Here is a 22,160-nt window from a genome sequence, read left to right on the forward strand (position 1 = left end):
TATATTATGTAAATATTATAGACATGTAAAATATATAAAATGTATAAATATTTATATATTATAAACATCCTTTCTTGAATTCAAATCAAGAGGAGAAAGGGAAGGGAACCGATACTTGAGTGCCCACTGTCCGCAGGGGAGCACCACACGTATGTTTTTATACAGAGCATCTCAGTTCAGCCGTCTGAGCTGAGGGTCATGGTGACTGTAATCTTGTATGCTCAGCACTCACCCCACTGCCCACCTCCATACTCACTCCTACCACACATACTTCTGGTGCCACAACATCCCTGACCCCGGACATCAGGATGATAAATGACCCATATAAGGCCAACGAGGGCCCTTTACTGGGATATTTCCACTGAAGCTGACGGGGGTGAGTCCACCTTGCCCATCAGGTTATGGATCTGGAAGAATCAGAATCCTGGACCTCTGTGGTCCTGTCCCTGCCACATGGACATTACCTGCCTTTTGTATGAGAGGATAAAACCAAACTGGGATGACTTAAGAATGGGGCAAGATGGAGAGAATGAGGACGCCCAGGGACAGGCAATTGGACACAAACACTCTCCTGAAAAGCCTGAGTGCCTGCATCACCCCTGGGCGAGCACCAAAGCCACTTCTCTGTGGTTTGCTTTTGAGTACTAATAAGCAATGAACACCCCACTCCCTGGCTTTTTTGTTATTGTTTAATGAGTTTGAGTTTCAGTTCTCAAGTTGAAGAGTCTTAACTAATATAATGGTAGTATCTCTTTTTCACATATGGGGAAACTGATGTTAATTTTATTTACAAGCCAGAAATAGACTCACAGAAAACAAACTGTGATTACCGTGGGGAAGGAGGGGGAAGGGATAGATTAGGAGTTTGGGATTAACAGATATACATTACGATATATAAAATAGATAAACAATAGGACCTACTTTATAGTACAGGAAACTATATTCATTTCTTGTAATAAGACATAACAGAAAAAGAACTAAAAAAATGTATCTGTATGTATATGTATAACCGAATTGCTTTCTTGCAAACCTGAAACTAACACTTTAAATTAACTAAACTTCAATAAAAAATAAGAGTAACAACAAAAAAAAACTTGTCCAAGAAACTGAAAAGTGGCAGGGCTGGAATGTGTCCCCATGTGTGTCAGATTCCACCAGGATCACACTCCTGACAGTGTGAGATAATAAAAATATACATTGGTCTCTGCCTCTGGTTCCTGGCACAGCCTTTCTAAATCCCTTGTAATTTTCTGAGTGGTAAGAGTACTAGGAGCATCTTTGTTTTAATATTTGGTCTTGGACCCTGATTCCTGACACAGAGCTTCTAAATCCCTTGGAATTTCTGGGGTGATAAGAGTGTCTTTTGACCTAACAAAGTGACTCTTGGTGGGCTCCTGAAAAGCTTCAGGATGGGGGCTGATCACCAGAAAAACTAAGCCATGAACAGAAGCTTGGAACTTTCACAGCTCCATCCCCATCCTCTGAGAAGGAGAGAGGACATGGAGACTGAGTTAATGATCAACCATGCCTGCGTGATGAAGCCGCCACAAAAATCCCTTAAGTAGTGGGTTTGGAGATCTTCCAAATTGGTGAGCACATTTACATGCCAGGAGCATGGTGCACCCCACCTCCAAAGGCACAGAAGCTCTTGTGCTAAACCCTTCCAGATCTTGCCCTATGTACCTCCTCATCTGGCTAGTCATCTGCGCCATTTATCAAATCCTTTATAATGAGTTCTGAGCACTGTGCTAGCAAAGTCATGGGAACCCCAATTTACAAGTGGTTGGCCAGAAGCACAGGTGACAATCTGGACTTCTAATCGGCATCTGAAGTGCAGGGGGTAGCCTTGTGAGACTTAGCCCTTAACCCACAGAGTCTGTTCTAACTCTGGTTAGTGTCAGAATTAAACTGAATTGTAGGACACCCAGTTGGTGTTGCAGAATTGCCTGGTGTGAGATAATCCCATGCATATCTGATTGCAGAAGTGTTCTGAAAGAGTACTGAGTTTTTCCTGGACAACTACCCAGTGTGTCCTAGTTCATCTGTGCATCCTAATCCCCTGGGCTGACTCTGAAAAAACAGAGATTCCCTAGCCACATGCCAGACAAACCATATTTTAGACCAGAACAGAATCAGAATCTCTGGGGGTGGAGCTCAGTGATCAGTGTTCTAACGTACGTATTCCCTTTGGTCACTGTTGCCTACAGGCAACCATCCTCACGACTCGATGTGTCTTTCTTCTTTGTATTCTTACCATATGTGTATCATTGTTTTATAGGAATGCATTTTACCAGTCTAATGTGTACCAAATAATCACTCATACTATTATCATTAACAGTAAATACTGATCGGGAGTTTATCATGAGCCAGGCACTGCTGTAAGCATTTTACATATGCTAACTAATTTAATCCTCACAACCCTGTGATGTATAAACCTTTACAGAAGAGGAAACAGGAAGATACAGAGAGGTTCAACAGCATGGCCAATGTAACACAGTTATTATATGAGGAGTCAAGTAGAGCCTTATATAAGTTATATACACACACACACACACACACACACACACACACACACACACACTTCATTATATAAGACATTGTATAATTATATACATCATTATATAAGTCATAAGCTATTTTCACTAGGAGTCAGATAGAGCTTGAGCTCTGCCCTATACCATACTGCCTCCTACAACAGATGGATTATTATCCACTGAGCCTACCCAGGGCTTCTCCAGGATTGGGGGGTGGGGGATTGAGGGGCTTGGAGTCACAGCTGGTCACCAGCTGATAAAGAGGTATATTTAATATCTGAATGACTGGAATGGTCTTACTAGTGGTATCATCTGAAATTACTGCAGGTCCTGACTAACTGAAGAACCAGTAATGGTTCTCTGTCTCTATGCTGAGGCCGACTATAGTATTTATGCCTGAGAACATTTTTGTTTGCTTTTAGGTCCTCTCAGAGCATGATTTTATTTACTTGGCTCTGAGCATGGCTTCCCAGGAGGTGGAGCGGACTTCTCTGCCGCGCTGACTTGGAGCTCAGCTGCAGTTCTTGCTTGGACCCATTAAAGAGTGTGTGAGCGGCGGCCAGCTCTGCGCAGAGGCTGAGGGCAGCAGCAGGCGGTCCGTCCCCTCATCTTTCCAGAGCTGTGCCTCTCCCCAAGATACTCTCCATACATTAAACTGTTACATTACGTGACAATATTTATTATAATCTGAACTCCTCTCATTGATTTGTTTCCTCATTTATTGTCTAGTTCTGCCCATAGTATGTTCAGCTCCCTAAGACTTTGGCTTCTTAATTGCTGTATTTCCATGCCTAAAACAATGCCTGGCATCGGATACACAATGAGCATCGAATAAATTACCTCCTAAATGAATAAGCCTTATAGAAGAGATGAGTTTTAGGTCAGGAAGGCAAAAGTTTTCTGTAAGATAAATCTCTTAATTTACCCATAAATGTGGCAAGATGCTCCCTTGATAAGAGGGAACTAAGACACATAGTCAGATTCCCATCTGGCTTCCCATAGGGAACATGACCAGGAATCAAGGGGCGCAAATTTATCCACACAATGTAAATTAGTCTGTTTTTCTTTCTTTCTTTCTTTCTTTTTTTCTTTTTACCTATCACATTTAGTTGAATTAACTTCAGTGAAATCAGTGTAGTGTGACCTCGTGAGAATTAGATATTATTCTATAGTATTCCATACTTCAATTTCTGCTACCCCAATGAGATGATGTGCTGTGTAAGACAGAGATTACATTTTTTTTTCTCTTCCAGCACCTGCAGACCAAGAAAGTACTGAAATAATAGGTAATTCTAAGTCCAACTACCAAATTCCTGGCTGCTCATAAAAAGTTACCAGGTTCCTGACCTTAAGTAAATCACACAAGCTCTTAGAACCATGGATAAAACAAAATAATGTAATAAATGAATCAAAATAAAATGAATGAAATTAAAATAATAAAATAACAAGTCTAAAAAACCTGTCATTTCTTTCCTTCAATCTGGGTCTTGTCATTCTCAAAATATTTTCTGAGATGCTTTGAGGTGCTAAAGAAGCCTTGCAAAATTTCATAGGTCCAGGATCCGTGCCCCTCTAGAACTCTTTCTGGAACCACAACCATACTCCCAACCCCCAGTCCCATCTCTGGTGCTCCAAAAAGACATGATGTTCAGTTTTGGGAAGCAATGAGATAAAGAAGATGACTGCCATACCGCTGGTAGATGTTGTTACATCTTTTGTTTGTTTCTGGCTAGCAGATTCCTTGGTATCCACAAGGTCCTCTGATTTTGGAAGATTAAGCATATCTGAGGATTCTTGTTCTGCAACTTTATTTGTCTGGGAATCTAGAATAAAACCCAAAACAAATATTTTAAACTGATATTCTGGACAATAATGATACAATGACTACTAATGTTTATAGTCTTCTTTACAGTGAACAAGGTGCTTTTCCCCTCAACCCTCTTTAGAAAGACTAAATGGAAACAAACCATTAAGAGGCTGAGATTCTTCAGTATATGATGCAGTGTTTGCCATGAACAAACAGGGAGACACACTCCCTGGGAGCTAGCTGGTTCTTTCTGGGCCTTAAGATTAACACAGTAGTTGTCATTTTGTTGGGTTATGAAACAGAGACCAAGTAATTTGGTCTACTTTAACTGGCAAGAGTAACTGAGATGCAATTTTTTTTTTTTTTTTACATTTCCAACCTTAAATCTATTTGTTACTATGAAACTGTAGCTCTTTATTAAAACGTATCCCAAAGAAATCAGCACAATAGGAAACAAACTTTAAATATTTGTTTAATATTTAAACTGGGGATGCAAATACGTTTCAATTTGTGTGTGTACCCAAGCTGGTTAAATGGTGTGGCTGCCCGCAGGACTGTGCTGAAAAAAATGGGGCCTTGCCCCCTTTCAAGAGGGGCTAGGCTCCACTGGTTACTGTCATCTGCCGGGGTGCAAGTGGCAGCATGAGCACCCTCCACCTTCATCCCTGACTTCACCCCATCACATTTATAAGACTTGAGCTTCACTCCACAGACTCTGTGGTAATGAGATGTTTTCCCTGGCTGTGCTCATTCCAGGCAGCTGAATTTGTGGGATTATACTGTACAGCAGAAAAATCCCTCTATCTGAGTATTTTAACTGCCAGGTTTATTACAGAGAAGGACTAAATTTCATTTCATCCCTAAGTTCTTCAACATGCATCTCCTGAAATGAGGATATTCCACATGTCCACAACACTACCGTCACACCCAGGAAAACATCCAGCAATTCCACAGTGCCCTCTAATATAGAGTCCCTTAATCAAACTCATGCAATTGCTCTAAAATATCTTCTTTTAAGGCTGTTCTTTTCCTCAGTTCAGCATCCACAACTTATGCATTCCAAGTAGTTTTTATGCCTCTCCTGTCTCTTTTAACACAGAACCACCACCCCATCTTTTTTCTTTTAATGACATTGACTTTTTTGAAGAGTCCAGTTGTCTTATAAACTGTCTACATTCTGGGTTTGTCTGATTGTTTCTTTTTGGTTCAATTCAGGTTAAGGACTTTTGGTGAGAATTCTGCACAGGTCCTAGGAAATTCCTGCTGCGTTATATGAGAAAGCACCTAACGCGAGGTTGTCTCACAATTGGTAGAAGTTTGAACACTTGGTTAAGATGGAAAATGCCATCTCTCTCCATTGTAAAGGCACATTCTCGTCCTTCTAATTAACAGGTAATGTGTGAAGTGATACTTTGAAATCATGTGAATGATCTATTCAGCAACCTTTCATAACTCCCATCATTTTTAATTAGTCAGGTCTTCTGAACGCTTTCCAGTATATTTTAAGCACCCAAGATGGAAACTAAATTTTATTTACTTCTCAGTTTCCTCATATAACTGAGACAAACCTGTAATATACTGGTCACAGTACGTTATGTCATTAGCTATTACTGAGGCAAAAAGTGGAAGGAAATAGTTCTGTTCTCAGAGGCCACTATTAGATATTCTTCATTTAAGCATGTTAACAGGATTAAGTGCTACGGAAACAACTTACCTTGAGGAAGATCGAATGTACTTCGAACAGCTGCCTTGTTTGCATCCTCGTCTTTCTTTGTAAAAGGAGGCAAGTTTTTGGAAAGGGAGTCCAGATAATTAAACTTCAAGGAAAAACCAAAGACTTATTAGACTCATGCACGGCTGAAGGGCAACTACCACTTGCCAGCAGGCTAAGCTGGCAAGCAGTGATGCAAAGCACGCTTTTTAAGGCCCTGAAAATACAGTTTGCAAACTACAAGTTTTTCAGGAGACTGGTTCACTCAATTCTAGATTTTTGTTAATTAGTCATAATTTCCTATCATCTCTTGTCGGGCAGCCTCTGGTTAATAATAGCATCTGGAATTTTCATAGAAACACAGGGAGTTCTAAACACGTGAAAATACTCGCTTTGCTTGAGAGTGTCCAGGTTTCATAGAAGAGGAGAGGGTTGCCCTGCCTCTGTGAGCTTCCGAGAACTCACAGTCTCTCAGTGTTGCCTCAGCAGCTAAGGGGTGAGGACATTTTAACAGAATAAAAACTTCAAAATGGGATTTATCAGAGGATGATCATCAACAGGGGGAATTCAACCTACAAAAAGGGGGTGCTTGAAGGAGATGGGAGAAGGTAACCAACAGTGATGATGCAGGCAAGGGAGGTGAAGCTGCAGAATCACACTGCAGAGAATTTCTCTCATATGCTTATGAGGACATGGGTTTAAACAGTATGGGTTAGCCAGTGCGGTTGATGGGTTGGCGGTTGAAGTAGGAAAGAAACAACATCAGGAAAGGTAGGTCACATTAATAACAAAGGCATTGCATCGACTTTTATGAAGACTCTTAATTCCATTGTTGTTAATTACATTCAATTACCTGAGACTGATACAACTTGCTCAGTTCAGATTTGAAGTAGGGTGATACTACTTTGTTCCTTATTTCCGTTAGATAATTTTGTGTTTCTTCAATTTCCTTCCTAGTTGATATTTCCAGAACAATGCAAAAGAAGACAGAGTTTTTTAAAATGTTATTTGCTTGTGTTTTACCTCTCAATCCCACAGAAAACGGAGATCACTAATAGTAAAACTGATAAGAACTTTAACTTGGGCATTTAAAAAGAATTAAAAAAAATTTTTTTCCTCCTAACAGAGGCGTTGGGGATTGATCCCAGGACCTTGTGCACACCAAGCATGCACTCTACCACTGAGTTATAACCCCCACCCCGACTGAGCTACATCCCCCACCCAACTCAAGCTTTCTTTTTTTCTTTGTTAACTTTGAGTTCATTCTCTACTTCTTCTAGAATCAGGCACATTTCCTACCTCAGAAATCAGACTTTTATATAAGACAGGAAATAATGATACCAGTTGGTCTCAAAAGGCTACAAACCACATGGTTGCCTTTTTGGCATGTCTTTCCATTTCTCTGAGTTTTAACTGCCAGCTAGTCTACTGATTTCCATAATTTCAGCAGCAGTGGTAGCAAGTAAACTAAAACCTGGGGAATGGCTTATGAAGAATGTGATTAGTGATCACAAAGTAAAATAAAAAACAATCATGATAATCCTACTAATTATCTTTCCAGAATGGGAATTGCATACTGGGGAGGCAATTTTGCAGCTAAAAGCTACACTTGCCCGCCTTCCCTGTATAGTGGGCTAGCCAGTGAGAAGTAAACTGAAGTCACTGGGTGAGGCTCCAGATAGCTTTTAAAAACGGTTAGCTCAGCAGGAAGGCTTTCCCTTTGCTCTTGACTCATCTCTCTGTCTACTTCCTAAATTATGAATGAAATGAATGGAGCTGCAGCCGTCATTCTGCAACTATGAAGCAACCCTGAGGATGGAAATCATGTGCTAAGAATGATGGAACAGAAAGAAGGAATCTTAGTTCCCCATGATGCTGTGGCATTGCACACTACGGACTGCCCACTTTTGACTTCTTCCATGTAGAAAAAATAAACTTCTTTCTTATAAAGCACTGATTTGGGCATTGTCTGTTAATTGTAGCTGAACCTACCCCATCTGAAATAGTTTTCATTTTTAAGTGCTTACCGCGTGCTTGGAACTTTGCAAAGTACTTTACGTTTAATTTTATAGTAACTCTATGAGTTACTATTATTATCCTCATTTTACTGGTCAAAAAATCAAGGTGTAGAGAAATAACCTACTCTAAATCACATAATTAGTGAGAGGTGAAGTCTGAATTGAAACCCAGGTTGCCTGCCCCCAAGCCCATGACCTTGGTAAGTGCACATGCATGTCAGGTGGTGGTGAACTGACAGAGAGCTTAGATATTAGGTGGTCTAACCGTTCTCACTTTATAGATAAGCAAACTGAATTCTTAAAGTAAATTTTACTGAAGTAAAACAACCAGTGGGCATCATACAGTCTGCAAGTAATCAAATTGGAGCTGACTCTAGGTCTGCTGGCTCTAAGACCAGTGCCCTTTCTCTTATCTGAGACAGCCTCTCTGGAAATACTGGCTGCATTCAAGTATCATCTTATTTAAAAAATTTCTCCTGAAAATATCTCTACTGCCTCACTGGATTCATCAGTCTCTGGCAGCCTGGCTTTTGCCTCCCACTCTCCTAAAACTGTTCTCACCAAAGAAATCAATAACCCTTCCAAATGATAGGCCCAAATTCCCCTTCTCATTCTCCTTTCTGATTCTTCCATGGCGTCTGACACGTGGTGACCACCTCCTAGATCCTCAAAATGTTCTTCTTCCTTAACCCTCCTCCCCGATCCATCTTCCAGACTGCCATCCCTTCTCTTTCTAGGACACCTATCTAATTATGTTTCACTTCCTTCTTCAAAAACTTTGGTTGGCTTGCCATTACCTACCTATGGATTAAAATTCAACATTTGTTAGTTTCAAAATTTTTTTAAAATGTAAATGGAGAACACATGCACATAATTCAAAAAGCATAAAAGAATATGTAATGAAAAGGAAGTCTGTCTCAAGTGTCCCCCATCCTCCCACTCCCCCCCGCCCCAGGCATGCACTATCTCCAGGCTCTTAGAATCACTTTCAAGGAGAGTCTCTAAGAAAGCATATACCCTCTAGTTTGACCTTGCATAGAGGGGTGGTCCCTGAGACTGAAGGTCTTATCTCACCACTTCTCCAACACACTCCACAAGGTAACCAAGACATTTTTATTAAGAAGCGTATTCATCTTGGGAGATATTCTGGAGAGGAGCCACACAAATGTGTACAATAGTGCCATCTGTCCTACGATACACTCAATAAATATATCTGGTTTCCTTTCTTTATGGCGAGAGAGCTGGGGTTGGAAGACTCAGCTCGGACTGAAAGGAAACTGAAACACATAATGCTTACAGCGCATTCATCACGTACATTATAAGAATCCTTGAATGTTCATGACTTTGCTCTTCGTTAAGTTCGAGAACATTTCTTAGTCTATTCGAATTACAAAGACACAGAGACTTCCTGAGAGCTTCCTTGCTTAGGAGAGAGAGAAGATCTACCTAATGGTCAAACGGGCTTCACCAAAGGCTAATAACATCACTGCACAAAAGATGAAGGACCCCCGGGCAGAAACACAGCAGAGGTTTAAAGAATAGCAGGGAGCTGGGATGATAGGATCTTTCAATGTATCCCATTCTAAAATTCTATGACTCCACAAAACTGGGCCTTTTCACATGCTTATGTGTATGCTTCAGGAGAACATTACCTCTTTTGGGCTATCTTTTCTTTCCAGCGCTTTACTGTTTCTGTGTGCCTGTGTGAAAGGAAAGGAAAAAGCATGATAAAAAAGGCAATGCTCTCAGCTTACAAACAATGAAAGAAAAACCACCTCTACGATACATTGTTAACAGTGTGGGAGAAGAAAGGCTGAGATTCCTCAGTGTAGTCCCCCCAGTGTGACACCTGCCCCTTCCCCCAGCTCCTGGATCATTGTGTGCTGAAGACTCACTGGAACACATTATTGGGTCAGCTTACCTCCGCTTCTTTTCAAAGACATCTGTATCGAATGTTTCTGGTGGACGTTCTGGTGTATTAGCCAAAGACTGATTGAATAAATCAGTTAAGTGGGCTGCAACTTAAAAAATAGATGCTTTAAATTTTTATCCTCACTTCTTTACAGCACAACACACAATCGGTACCAAATGACTCATTTGAGATGTTTTCTAAGAGATTACGTTCAATCTATCAAGTGTTTACTAGAATTTCCAGGACCCAGCTGCCATATAATAGGAAACAGGCCTCTGTATGAAATATCCTACGAGAGAACACACATCTTACAGTCAAAATGTAAAATGTAGTGACACCTTATTGGTCCCACATCATCAGGGGAGTCCATGTTCTACCTAATTGAATTTCTTCACATCTGAAGCACCAGAACTTAAAAAAATTAAACATTTTATAGAAATCGGTTTTCTAAAAAACGGTATCTAAGGATCTAAACCTAAGGATCTGAATATAATATCATGGTTGTTTGATAATTTGGACAGTAATTCTCAAAGTTTATGCCATAGAACGTGGTCTCGGTGGGATGTTAACAGGAGATAAAAGTAAAAAGGTTCCATGTGCCATGGTTATATGAGCCAGGGAAACACTGATTAATACAGGACTAAGTATGTTTCATTACTGTAGGACTTTTCTGGACCCTTCATTAGTTAGTGTGCATTGTGGCTGTCTGAGAATATAAGGCAATGCACAGCATTATCCAAACTTGTTATTTAAAAAAACTTTAATTTAATTCATTTATTTTAATTTTATCTTGGAGGGGGGAGGTAATTAGGTTTATCCATCTATTCATGTTTAGAGGAGGTCCTGGAGATTGAACCCAGGACCTTGTGCATGCTAAGCACGTACTCCACCACTTGAGCTATGCCCTCCCCTCTACCCTCCATCCAAACTTAATTTATCATAAGGCTCTTTTTTTTCCCCTGGAGCTATCTCATAGACTAGTGTTTCAAGGAAGTGCTTTGGGGACTGTTGACTTAGGATCACCACTATTAATAATTCAGGGGCAGCTGTAAACATGCAGGACTCTGTTTGACACCTGCATCCGTTTGTCTGTTTGAAAAATAAGCTTTTTGTCCTTCACTATCAGGCAACCTGCAAATTTATCTCTACAGTCCTTGTTCCCTCACACCAGAGGTTACAAACTCAAATGCTACAACACTGGGTTACCAGATAAAGTATAGAGCATCTAGGTAAATTTGAATTTCAGATAAACGACAAGTCATTTTTTAGTATAAGTATACACCACGTTATTTTGGGACATACTTAGAATATAAAATATTTGCTGTTTGATGAAATTCAAATTTAACTGGGCTTTCTGTATTTTTATTTGGGACATCTGGCAACCCTAACACGAGAGGCTGCCTAGGCAAAGGAGTGAGCACAGAGTGTAAGGACAGGGGGACTCTGCAGGTGGGATGGAGTCTTCCGTTCACAGCCGTTCTAAGGGGGCAGCTGCCAATCACCTCCAACACGTCATCATGTGACACCAGGGCAATTCAAGGAAAGGAAAATTCAGATATCCAAAACAATAGAAACGGCTGTGCAAGCCAACACTGTGGGGGACACAGAAAACTCATCTGTGGCCTGAAGGGAGCCAGTGGCTGCCAGTTTCTGACTTTTGTCATATGGTCAAAATAGAAAAGAAAACCCAAACCACCAAGTTCTCCGCTGCTTGTCTTTGTGAACTATGAAACCATATAACCAACTTTGTTGGGGCTGTATAAATCCTCAAATAGACGTGTTTTCCAAAAGGAGACTGTTTTACTGTGGAAAACGGTACAAGGCTTTTTTTTTGGTGACAGCTGTGTCGTTGCTCCAGAGTTCTCTGAGTCTGCGTGTGTTGGGGGTGGAGTGTAGATTGATTAATTGTTTCTTTTCCGTATGCTTGCTATGTTCTAAATACAAGTTGAGGCTAACTTAAAAGACAAATGTCAACTTTTTTCATTCACCCTGTGATAGTTAAAGAGGAATTAGAGGCCATCATGGTTTCAAGGATCTTACAATTTGGGCAGGAAAAAATATATAAATAAATCATCACAACACATCACGGCCAATATGACAACAGAAATACATACACGGTACTTTGCTATCAAATGAGAGAATGAGAAGTGTATTTAAAACTGTTCCTTTGACATTTGCAGACATTTTGCAGAAAAGATTAAATGTAATTACCTTCAGTAACATGACTTTTTGTAGTTTCCTCCATTTTAGGGAAAGACTGAAATGAAAACAGAGAATTCCTTAACGGTGATGAATATATTACATACAAAATTTACTTTGTTTAGAAGGGTTCTTTATGTGCTCTAATTGATCTTTTATGGAAATAACCATAAAATGAATTAGTTTTTTAATGCCGATACAGAAAGTTATTTGATTTTTTTAGTTATTTTTTAATTAGCAAATTTCTAAAAATGGAAATCATTTTAAGTGTAGAAATTGCTCTTTCTTCCTTCCTATTTCATTCATGAATTCATACAACACTGCAACGAAAGTCAGTTTCTTCGAAGACAGTAAAAATTTTATTTAAGAGCCTTTAGAATTATTTATGATTTAAGGAAGAGCCTAAAAAGCATTTGGAAAATTTGATACATATAAAAAGTCAGAATTCCACAGAAATAGGAAATTATAAGGAGGGAAATGCTTCCTGGAAGTGGCAGACACAGCTATTATTTATAATATTTTGTCTTGAAGCATCTAATACTGAGTAAAAGCACTGGCGTACGAAACATTTCCTTCTCACCATCACTAGCTTGAGGAGATCTGCTGCATTGCCCCTTTCCTCCTCGGTTCTGTAATCTTTAACTGTCATTTCCTGAAGCTCATCTTCTTTCTTTAGAATATGGTTTATATAATCCTAAATTGGCAGGATAAAAGAAATCAATAAAACCCGGAAATACGGTAGCGAGAGTTCCAAATTGTCAACATCAACCTGAAATACTACAAAAAGGTTAAGAATATGTTACATTCACAATGCTCAGCAATGGGTTATGGGTTAAACAATCTGGAAAGCCTTTTCCTTATTATGTTAATAAGCAAAAACTTGACAAGTCCCAAAGTACAGCTCTAAGAGCCACAGCACATTAGAATTGTATGAAGACCTCAGAGAGGCCCGGCTTCTAACTCAGTAAGTAAAATGGGCAGAGTTGGGTTAGATGATTTCTAGAGTCCTTTCCAGGTACAGTCTTCATGATTCTATGAATGTAAGTTGCTCAGTCCATGCTTTGCTTCCAAGAGAAACAGACTTTACTTTTTCCATCAATATTTGATCTGTTCCCATATATAACGGTCCCCTGCTGTATGCCACGTGTGAGTATCTAACCATAAACAGAGCACATACAGTACACGTTCTGAGAGAGCTGGCACACTGGACAATGTAACTACACCTATGACAGTTACACAGTTTACACCTGTACATAGCTTGTACAGTTCACTACATACTTACAAATTCTTAGACCATTTCTCAAAACCAACAATCTTTTTCTTCCATGGACAAGTATCAGGTTAATCTGCAGTTCTATTTTTTCAGAGGTTACTAGGTCAGTCTTCCATATAGTGAGAAAGGAGGAGGATTACATAGCAGTCACAGAGAAAATGACTTGTCTTCTCAATGTCTCTGGGGCCTCAACCCTCTCTGTATCTTATGGGAACCAGTAAGGATTTTCTGCCTCTCAACCTCCTACCCACAAGAAGATTGACAGTCACGTGTTGCATTAGATAAATATCAGTAGAATTACATAATTTCAGGTTCCACAGGAAACCGAGAGGACTGATTTGCCCTGTTCCTGATTCTCTGGGGTCAGGGTACCCGAATTCCGTTACCTTTAGGGACATCTGCAGCTTCAGTTTCACCTCATTCTTTATGACCTCGTGCTGGATGAACTGGCGTATCTGGAGCACATCGGGGCTTTTCAGGGTAGGGGCTGGGGCGCCCACTAACTGCTTGGACCCAATGTCGAGGCCCTTCCAAATCTGAGTGCCAAACGGAGGTCCTGGAGTTTTTTTCTGTTAACAAAATCAAAGAAAAACAACCATCAGAGAAATAAAAATTTTTTAACGTTGTTATTTTTTTTTCCACTGAGGACTTATTATGTAACATGATGCTAGGAATCACCTGTTAGGGAATACAATGATGAAAAAAATGATCCCTGTTCTCAAAAAGGTTTGCACATATAAGGAAAATTGGGGACAGAACTGGGCAAGTTCTCCTTTTTCTATGTGTTACCAAGAATAAGGCTATTTTAAATTCCTGTTGCATGATGTCTCCTGGGATAGCATTTAGGGGATGCTCAGCAATGCTTTACCACGGTAACACAGCAGCAGCCTGGTTGTGCCAAATGCGTGTGACTGTTCCTTAATAAATACCACAGGTCACCCAAGACATCTGAAAGCCATCTTTAACTTTCTGATTCCATGTTCATTTGGACCTGGAGAGCTTCTTTCAGAGAGAAATCATCCCACAGATCTGAATGGTCCTTGATCTCACTCCAGACTAAGCATGCCTCCAAGGTGCTCCCAGGACCCTCAGGCAGGAATGTCTGCCTGGAGTGGACCCACGTCTCTGTGTGCTCCTTGTGACTGATTTTCAGGAGTGGTGTGCTTTGATGCTATGTCCTGAAGTGTGTCCGATGTCGGGGCCACTCCCCTGGCATAGAAATTCACAGCCATAGGAGTTGCAGAGGAAGAGAATGAACTTCCTCCATTAATCTCAGATGTGGCATATTACTTCTCATAATGCAGTACTTTCAACTTGGATATACTCTTAGCAAACTATTTGGAGTGGCCTTTTCATTTTTTCAGATAAGGAGGTAGAGATCCAGTATGACTTGTCCCAATCCCACACTAATAATTGACAGAGTCCAGGCTAGAATCCAGATCATCTTCGTTCCCTGTGTTGATTATAGTCGCCAAATTAAAATATAGGGCTAGGAGATCTCTGTTTTCTTACGTGCTCATAATGAAAACTTAACACTAATATCGCTCTCTGATCATATCCATGCCTTCACTAATTTAATAATTTAACATTTTGACAGTATACTGGACATATTACATAAACTGCTTTCAAAATGAAACAGCAAACCTTGCAAAATGTAGGGCTTCATGATTCTTGATCAAGATAATTTCTTTCATCCTTTAAAAAACCTTAGGTGGGGCTTCTCTAAACTGATGCAATCATAATGTTTACTTTTTAAATGGCAGTTGCAAATTCCCTCTAATACGTCATATTATTCTTATATACTCAGTTTGTGTATCGCATAACGTCAGTAATTACATTACAGGAGCGGTGTAACATGAGTTACTCAGACTAGATATTTTTATATTATTGGAGGATGTTCAAGCTACAAGAAATAAAACTGAGATCAGCTAGTTAGGTAGATTGCTCTAAAATCTACAAATGTTAACATCTTCAAATATAAAACTCCTTGAGCTCATTAACGACTTACGTAAGAATGAAAATATGTGAATACACAGGAGAAGACCTGGACTCCAATCCATGGACGGATGGATGGATATGCAAATACAGTTATTTGAAAGCAGAAAATGTTATACCTCCACTGAAGGAAATGTGTCCCATGTCCTTGACTGGAGATTCGGAGGAACAATCGTATCTAATTCTTTCTTCATGAGCCAAGGTGATGCTTCATGGAAAGGGCGAAGGACAGTGATGCTCAGGGCACCTGGTTCACAGAGAGTTTGTCAGAGGATAATTTCTCTATTAAAAATATTCTGAGAAATTCAGTAGGTATTCACCACGTCCAATAAACACCTTTGACAAGCCAGACACAGCGTTTATGCTCAAGGGCCTTACAGTCTTAACCAGAAAGGAGAGGCTTTAATCACTGGAACACCTAGAGCCTGGATTGAGATCACCCGAAAGTATTCATTGACACCTGAATGTCCTTCAGAAACCATAGCCAAGTCCTGTCAGTTCTCCCACTAAACATTTCTTGACTTCATCCACCTCCTCCCTCTCCACTGACCCCCACCTTAGATTATTTCCCTCAGGGGAGCCTGTTTGAGACTCCAGCTACAACTAATGTTTCTGCCCGTATTTACTCTGTGAATGAACCTTCCTCCGTGGTCAGGGTGACGATGATGTCCGTCCGTGATGTGAACTCTTCTTGTCCTGCCCACTGCTCCTGGGATAAAAGTGAGTCCTTAATGTTTTCCCACCTCTGCCTCAGCTTATGCTCTCCTCCCTTCTGTCCTCTGTCTACACTGGCCTTTTTCCCTCTGTTCCCCAAAGCTGTAAGCTTCCTGCTTGGCATCCTCTCTTTCAAGAAAGCTCCTCCTCCTACTTTAATTAACGCCTACTTATCCACCAGCTCTTGGCTCCAATGTCTTCCGGGAAGCCTTCCAGACGATGTCAGGTTCCTCTGTTAGGTGCTGTCTTAGAACCTAATCCTTTACTTCATGGACCTTTCACCAATTTATAATCATACAGTTGCTTGTGTGACTATATAATTAATGCCTAGCTCTCTCACTAAACTCTAGGCTCTATGAAAGCAGAGTCCATTGGATTCCTAACACCCAGCCAGTGTTTGGCACTTGGTGGGCTATCAAGCAGATGCTAGTTAAACGACTGACTCATAAAGCAATTTGAGATGAATTCTTATTCTCTTACAGTTCCACACGTGCACCACACAGTCAGAGTTCCCCACTCCCCACGTTCACAGAGAAAGAGCAAAGCTGATTATATCACGCATGTGGTCACAGATACAGTAAAAGATACAATTGTTACACAGATGTGGGTATATTCATAAATGAGCACAAAATCTGTCCCACAGACCAGACAAAAGATACAAAGGAAACACACACACAAACCTAGACACAGCACATTGGCTTGGTACACAGATAACATGAAAGTGTTTTTTTCCTGTGTTTAAATACACGTTACATATACAATAGTTCTTACTCAATGTAATATAAGTCTCTAATCTTCAGTTACACACTGATTTCTCTGAAATTGACTCAAATATGTAAATACCCAATAAATATATAATATCCTATATTTCAGGCTGGTGTTCTAACTCACAGATCAAACGTACTTTCTTTTCTTATTATATTAAATTCATCAAGGCAATATCTTCAAAGTGACAAAATATGGGCTTACAAAAGATACCTCACTTTTGTTTTTTCCTACCAAGATGAAACAAACACATAACTAGGAACCTAGATACATAATGAAACATACCTAACGTACGTGAACACAGGTACCAATCTGCTTATAGGTCGGGGAGGGACCAATTTGCATAGGTTGATGCTTAAAGTGTGGTATAAACAAACCACTGCATAAATAGGCTGACATAGCCCGGTGGAATGTAGAGTTGAAAAGCAAGCAAAGGGAAGAAAGCAGAGATGAGGCGGGGTAGATGCGATGAGGAGGATGCGAGTTGGTACAGGGACCCAGTGAGTTCCAGGCTGGGTCCCTACCTGGCTGCTCCTGCACGGGCTCCTGAAGAACCACAGTCGCTGATTCTCCATATGCCAAGGAGAGGCATTCTTCTATGTCACTGTCTCGAAGAAGTTCCACTCCGGATCCATCAGCATAGACGACAAAAAACCTATTTGAAGAAATAAAAATCTAATCCCTTGACATATTCAGCTAAAATGCTCCTTGAACTTGGAATTGAAAACAAAACTCAGGATATTATTTGTATCATATTACCTGGGGACATGTTCACCATAGATTTGCAGGTGATTCTTACGGAGGTGAATAGATGATAAAGTATCATAGCCTTCAGGTTTTGAATTTAAATCATCTTCCAAATTGTCTTCAGGCAGGACAGTTGACACGGTACCATCAACCATGACCTAAGGGACACAGTATATAAACAATTAAAAGTAAAAAAATGCTATAAAGCTTACATTTCGATTGATCTCATTTGAGAAGGCAGGTGATCAGGTGGTATACTCAGAAAATCAGGGATATTTATTTGTAAGGTATTGTGCACTGAGTATAGTTAGCATTAATAAAAGTGACAACCTAGGAGCACATCTCCACTTACAAACCGCACCTGGACTGTGAAAACGAACTAGAAGATGAACCGGAATACACTCAGAGAGGGTGACTAGGACGGCAGGGGACTCACAACCTTATCTTCTGAGGATAAGTTCAAGGAACTGGGAATTTAAACACAGAGGAAAGGCTATCCATGTGGGCAGCTGTCTTGAAATATTAAAAGAGTGACAGTATGGGAGAGGTTTATGTTCTGTGATTCTAAGCACAGAATTAGGACTCACAGGTAGACTACACAGGGAAACAGACTGGGTATCTCTCTGAGAACTGTTCTGGCCATTACTACCATCTATATAGGGCATGGCTGTCTCCAGGAGGGAGTGCAGTTCAGGCTGACAGGCCACTGAAGGGAATGCCCCTAGAAGAGCATCAGTGCCTAGAAGAATGCTTGGCTTGGGTATTTCAACTTAGTGAGTCTGGGCTTTAAGTCTCAATTTCAAGTGGGAAGGGGAGAGCTCAGTGGTAGAGCACGTGCTTAGCATGCACGAGGTCCTGAGTTCCATTCCCAATACTTCCATCAGAACAAACAAACAAACAAACGAAAGTCAATTTCAATGCACTGTCCATTGAAACCTGTTAGTAGCCCGAATTTATGCTATGAAGAGTCTCACTTACTTAGCACAAAAAAAACTAAGTTGGATCAGAGCATATCGACATACCAAAGTCAGGGACTCTGGGGTAGAGTTCCAAGTCTAAAAAATAACTTTGCCACCTGCTTGCTAGCTAACACATGGAATTCCACTGTTGGGTGAGGAGTGAAAAAAAAAAAAAAGGTACCAGAGCAGGGGCTGGCAAACCTTTTCTGGTCAAGGGCCAGACAGGGAGTGTTTTAGGGTTTGCAGGCCATACAGTCTCTGTTGCAGCTACTCAACTCTGCCATCACGTGTGGAAGCAGCCGTAGACAACACATAAACAAAGAAGCATGGCTGTGTTCCAACAAAACTTTCTACAACAACACTGGAATCTGAATTTCCTATCATTTTTATGTGTCATGAAATATTTTTCTTTTAATTTTCCCAACCATTTAAAAATGTAAAAACCATACTCAGCTCGTGGGCCCATATAAAGACATGGCCATGGTTGGCCAACACCTGGCCACAGGGACGAGAGGAAGGACAGAGAAACAGAAGACAGAGCTCTACCATCAAAGAGCTGAGCACCTCTCTGGGCTCGCCGCCTCCCCATCGTCAGCCCTACTGGACCCTTACACTAACTGATAACTTCTCACCGTGGATTCTCTGCCTCAGCAAACAAACTTGCCTGCTGCTCCACACATAGTCTCTCATTTTAACCCTGATACAGAGCATTCTTACATCATTCCTCTTTGCTGGCATTGTTTTTAGTCGTTAAGTAATGTTGTTTTCCCTTTTGTTCTAATTATTTATTTGGCTTTAACATTTCAACCATCCCAATTAGGTGCTTGCTGTCCCCTAATGAAGTACCCTTGAGAATGAAAGATACTGACATTCATTACTGCTTGTCCCAGGTCCTGGCAGTAAGTAGACAACTAATTCCAAGGCAGCCACGGGAAAAAGTGACAGGGAAATTCTCCAGTGTGAAGTATCTCCACAGCGAAGACACAGTCTCTGTCCCCATACTAAGGATGCACTTTACCTGAAAGGTGTTTCCTTCAGGATCCATGACCTCGCAGATAACCTCTGATGTGTGCTTCATGACATACCTGCTGGCTCTCAGCTGCTCACGTTTTTGGAAAGGATGGTACATATCACTGCTTGATTCATGGCAATATATAGCCGAACAATCCCTATCAATATAAAGACAGCCTGTATTTGGAGGTAACACCTGGAAGGGTAACAGAAGGAGAGAAATGACTTAAAATTTCCTGCTCGATTTGAGGGATTTGGAAACTCATTTTAGGAAAAAGATTACCCCTAGATCCCAGCCACAACTTCCTGTGTTTCCAGGAAGAAAACATGGCCCGAGAGGACTTAAGCTTTGGGAAGATGACTTGATAAGGAGGCAAACTGAATGATCAGGATGTAACTGCTCCCGAGTCTCATGTTTTATCTACTCACTATAGTACCTCTTCCAAGTAATTGCCTTGTTCCTTCCTATTTAGGATGTTTAACACAGAATATTAAAAAATATTTTAACTTAAGTAAACACACTTGGCCCTATCCAAAATGTTTAGAATCCTTTTATGTTCTTGGGCAAGAAGTATCTCCAAGAGGGTCAAAAACTATGGGCCAGATGCATTTAGAAACTTTTATTTATCCTCATTTCTCTGGTGTTTTTTTTTTTTTTTCTTCCGTCTTTTGCCTCAACAAGTGACATTTATTCAAAGAAAAAAAAAAAAAAGAAAAAAATGACAGGCTGTCCATCCATTGGCTCCCTTCCCACCCCTCTCCTGCTACTCCTCAGACCCCCTTCAAGGGTTAATCCCCTCCTTAAGTAATAGCTTTTGTATAATGACTTCTGGTTCAGATAAACTCCTTTGTGAGGTATAATTCACATACCATAAATTCACCCTTTTAAGGTGTACATTCAGTGGATTTTAGTATATTTAAAACCTTGTGCAAACATTATCACTAATTCCAGAACATTTTCATCATCCCCCAAATGACATTAGCAGTCACTCTGCATCACTCCTACCCCTAACCCCTGGAAACCACTGATCTGCTGTCTCTGTGGATTTGACTATTTCAGACATTTCATATAAATGGAAGCATGCAACATATGGCCTCTTGTGTCTGGTTTCTTTCACTCAGCATAATGTTTTCAAGATTCATCTGTGTTGTAGTATGTGTCAGTACTTCATTCTGTTTTACGGATGAATGATATTTTATTGTATGGATATACCAAATCTTGTTTATTCATGAATTGATGGACATTTCAGTTGTTTTCATAGTCTCGCTATAATTGAAAATGCTGCAATCAACATCTGTGTACAAGTTTTTGTGTTTTAATTTCCCTTGGATATCTACCTAGGAGTGGAATTGCTGGATCATATGATAACTCTATTTTTAACTTTTGGAGGAACTGCCAAACTGTTTTCCAAAGTGACTGCACCATTACACATTTCTACCAGCAATGCATGAGTGTTCCAATTTCTCCATATCCTCACTAACACTTGTTACTATCTTTTTTATTCCAGTCATTTTAGTGGGTGGGAGGTGGTAGCTCATTGCAGTTTGATTTGCATCTCCTAGTGACTGATGACGTTGAGCATCTCTTCATGTGCTTATTTGCCATTTATATATCTACTTTGGAGAAATGTCTATTCAAATCCTTTGCCCACCTTTACAATTATTAGTTTTTGTTGTTGAGTTGTAGGAATTCTTTACATATTCTGGACACTAGATTATTATTAGACATATGATTTACAAATAACATCTTCTATAGGTTGTCTTTTCACTTTCTTCGTGGTGGCCTTTGAAGCACAAACTTTTAAAAATTTTTGATAAAATTTGTGCTTTTGATGTCATATCTAACAAACTATTGCCTAATTCAAGGACTTGAAGATCTGTACCTGTGTTTTCTTTTAAGCTGTACATTCAGTGGGTTTAAAGAGTTTTATGGTTTGAGCTTTTATAATAAGTCCTTGCTGCTTTAGAGTTCATTCTATGTATGGTGTAAGGTAGGGATTCAACTTTATTCATTGTTTGTTGAAAGCCTATTCTTTCCCCTGTCGAATTTCTTGGCATGTTTTTAAAAAATTTACTGACCACAAGTTGACAATAAATGAATTCTCTGTTCCATTCCATTGGTCTATGTGTCTATCCTTATTCTAGTATCACACTGTCTTGAGTATTGTAGCTTTGTAATATGTTTTGAAATCAGGAAATATGAGTAATCCAATTTTATTCCTCTTTTTCAAGATTGGTTTGGCTGGGTAACTTGAAGTAACAAAAGAATTTTATCTTATTGATTTTTACAAAAAAGGCAGTTGAGATGTTGACAGGGAACATGGGGATTACTGCCATCTTAACAATATTGTCTTCTATAAACTGAAAATAGTATATCTTTCCATTTATTAGGTTTTCTTTAATTTCTTTCAGTGATGTTTTGTAGTTTTCAGTGTAGAAGTCTTGTATTTATTTTATTAAATTTATTCTTAAGTATTTATTTCTTTTTGATGCTATTTTAAATGGAATTTCTTCA

The 22,160-nt window shown here is 39.9% G+C and overlaps 1 protein-coding gene across 1 annotated transcript in view; it reads right to left on the reverse strand.

The window, feature by feature from the left end:
- The window catches only part of SPAG17 (sperm associated antigen 17), a 190,468-nt gene that overhangs the window by 13,464 nt on the left and 154,844 nt on the right, over positions 1-22,160 (reverse strand). Inside the window, exons 32-43 of the mRNA XM_031457908.2 lie at positions 19,653-19,841; positions 17,688-17,833; positions 17,453-17,583; positions 15,569-15,696; positions 13,841-14,023; positions 12,762-12,875; positions 12,194-12,239; positions 9,992-10,091; positions 9,723-9,770; positions 6,906-7,005; positions 6,056-6,158; positions 4,226-4,357 (exon numbers count right to left, since the gene is read on the reverse strand). Of these exons, the coding sequence (XP_031313768.2) occupies positions 4,226-4,357; positions 6,056-6,158; positions 6,906-7,005; positions 9,723-9,770; positions 9,992-10,091; positions 12,194-12,239; positions 12,762-12,875; positions 13,841-14,023; positions 15,569-15,696; positions 17,453-17,583; positions 17,688-17,833; positions 19,653-19,841 (1,420 nt within the window). The remainder of the gene's footprint in view (positions 1-4,225; positions 4,358-6,055; positions 6,159-6,905; positions 7,006-9,722; positions 9,771-9,991; positions 10,092-12,193; positions 12,240-12,761; positions 12,876-13,840; positions 14,024-15,568; positions 15,697-17,452; positions 17,584-17,687; positions 17,834-19,652; positions 19,842-22,160) is intronic.

The sequence above is a fragment of the Camelus dromedarius genome, chromosome 9, assembly GCF_036321535.1.
Source record: "Camelus dromedarius isolate mCamDro1 chromosome 9, mCamDro1.pat, whole genome shotgun sequence".
Classification (NCBI taxonomy): domain Eukaryota; kingdom Metazoa; phylum Chordata; class Mammalia; order Artiodactyla; family Camelidae; genus Camelus; species Camelus dromedarius.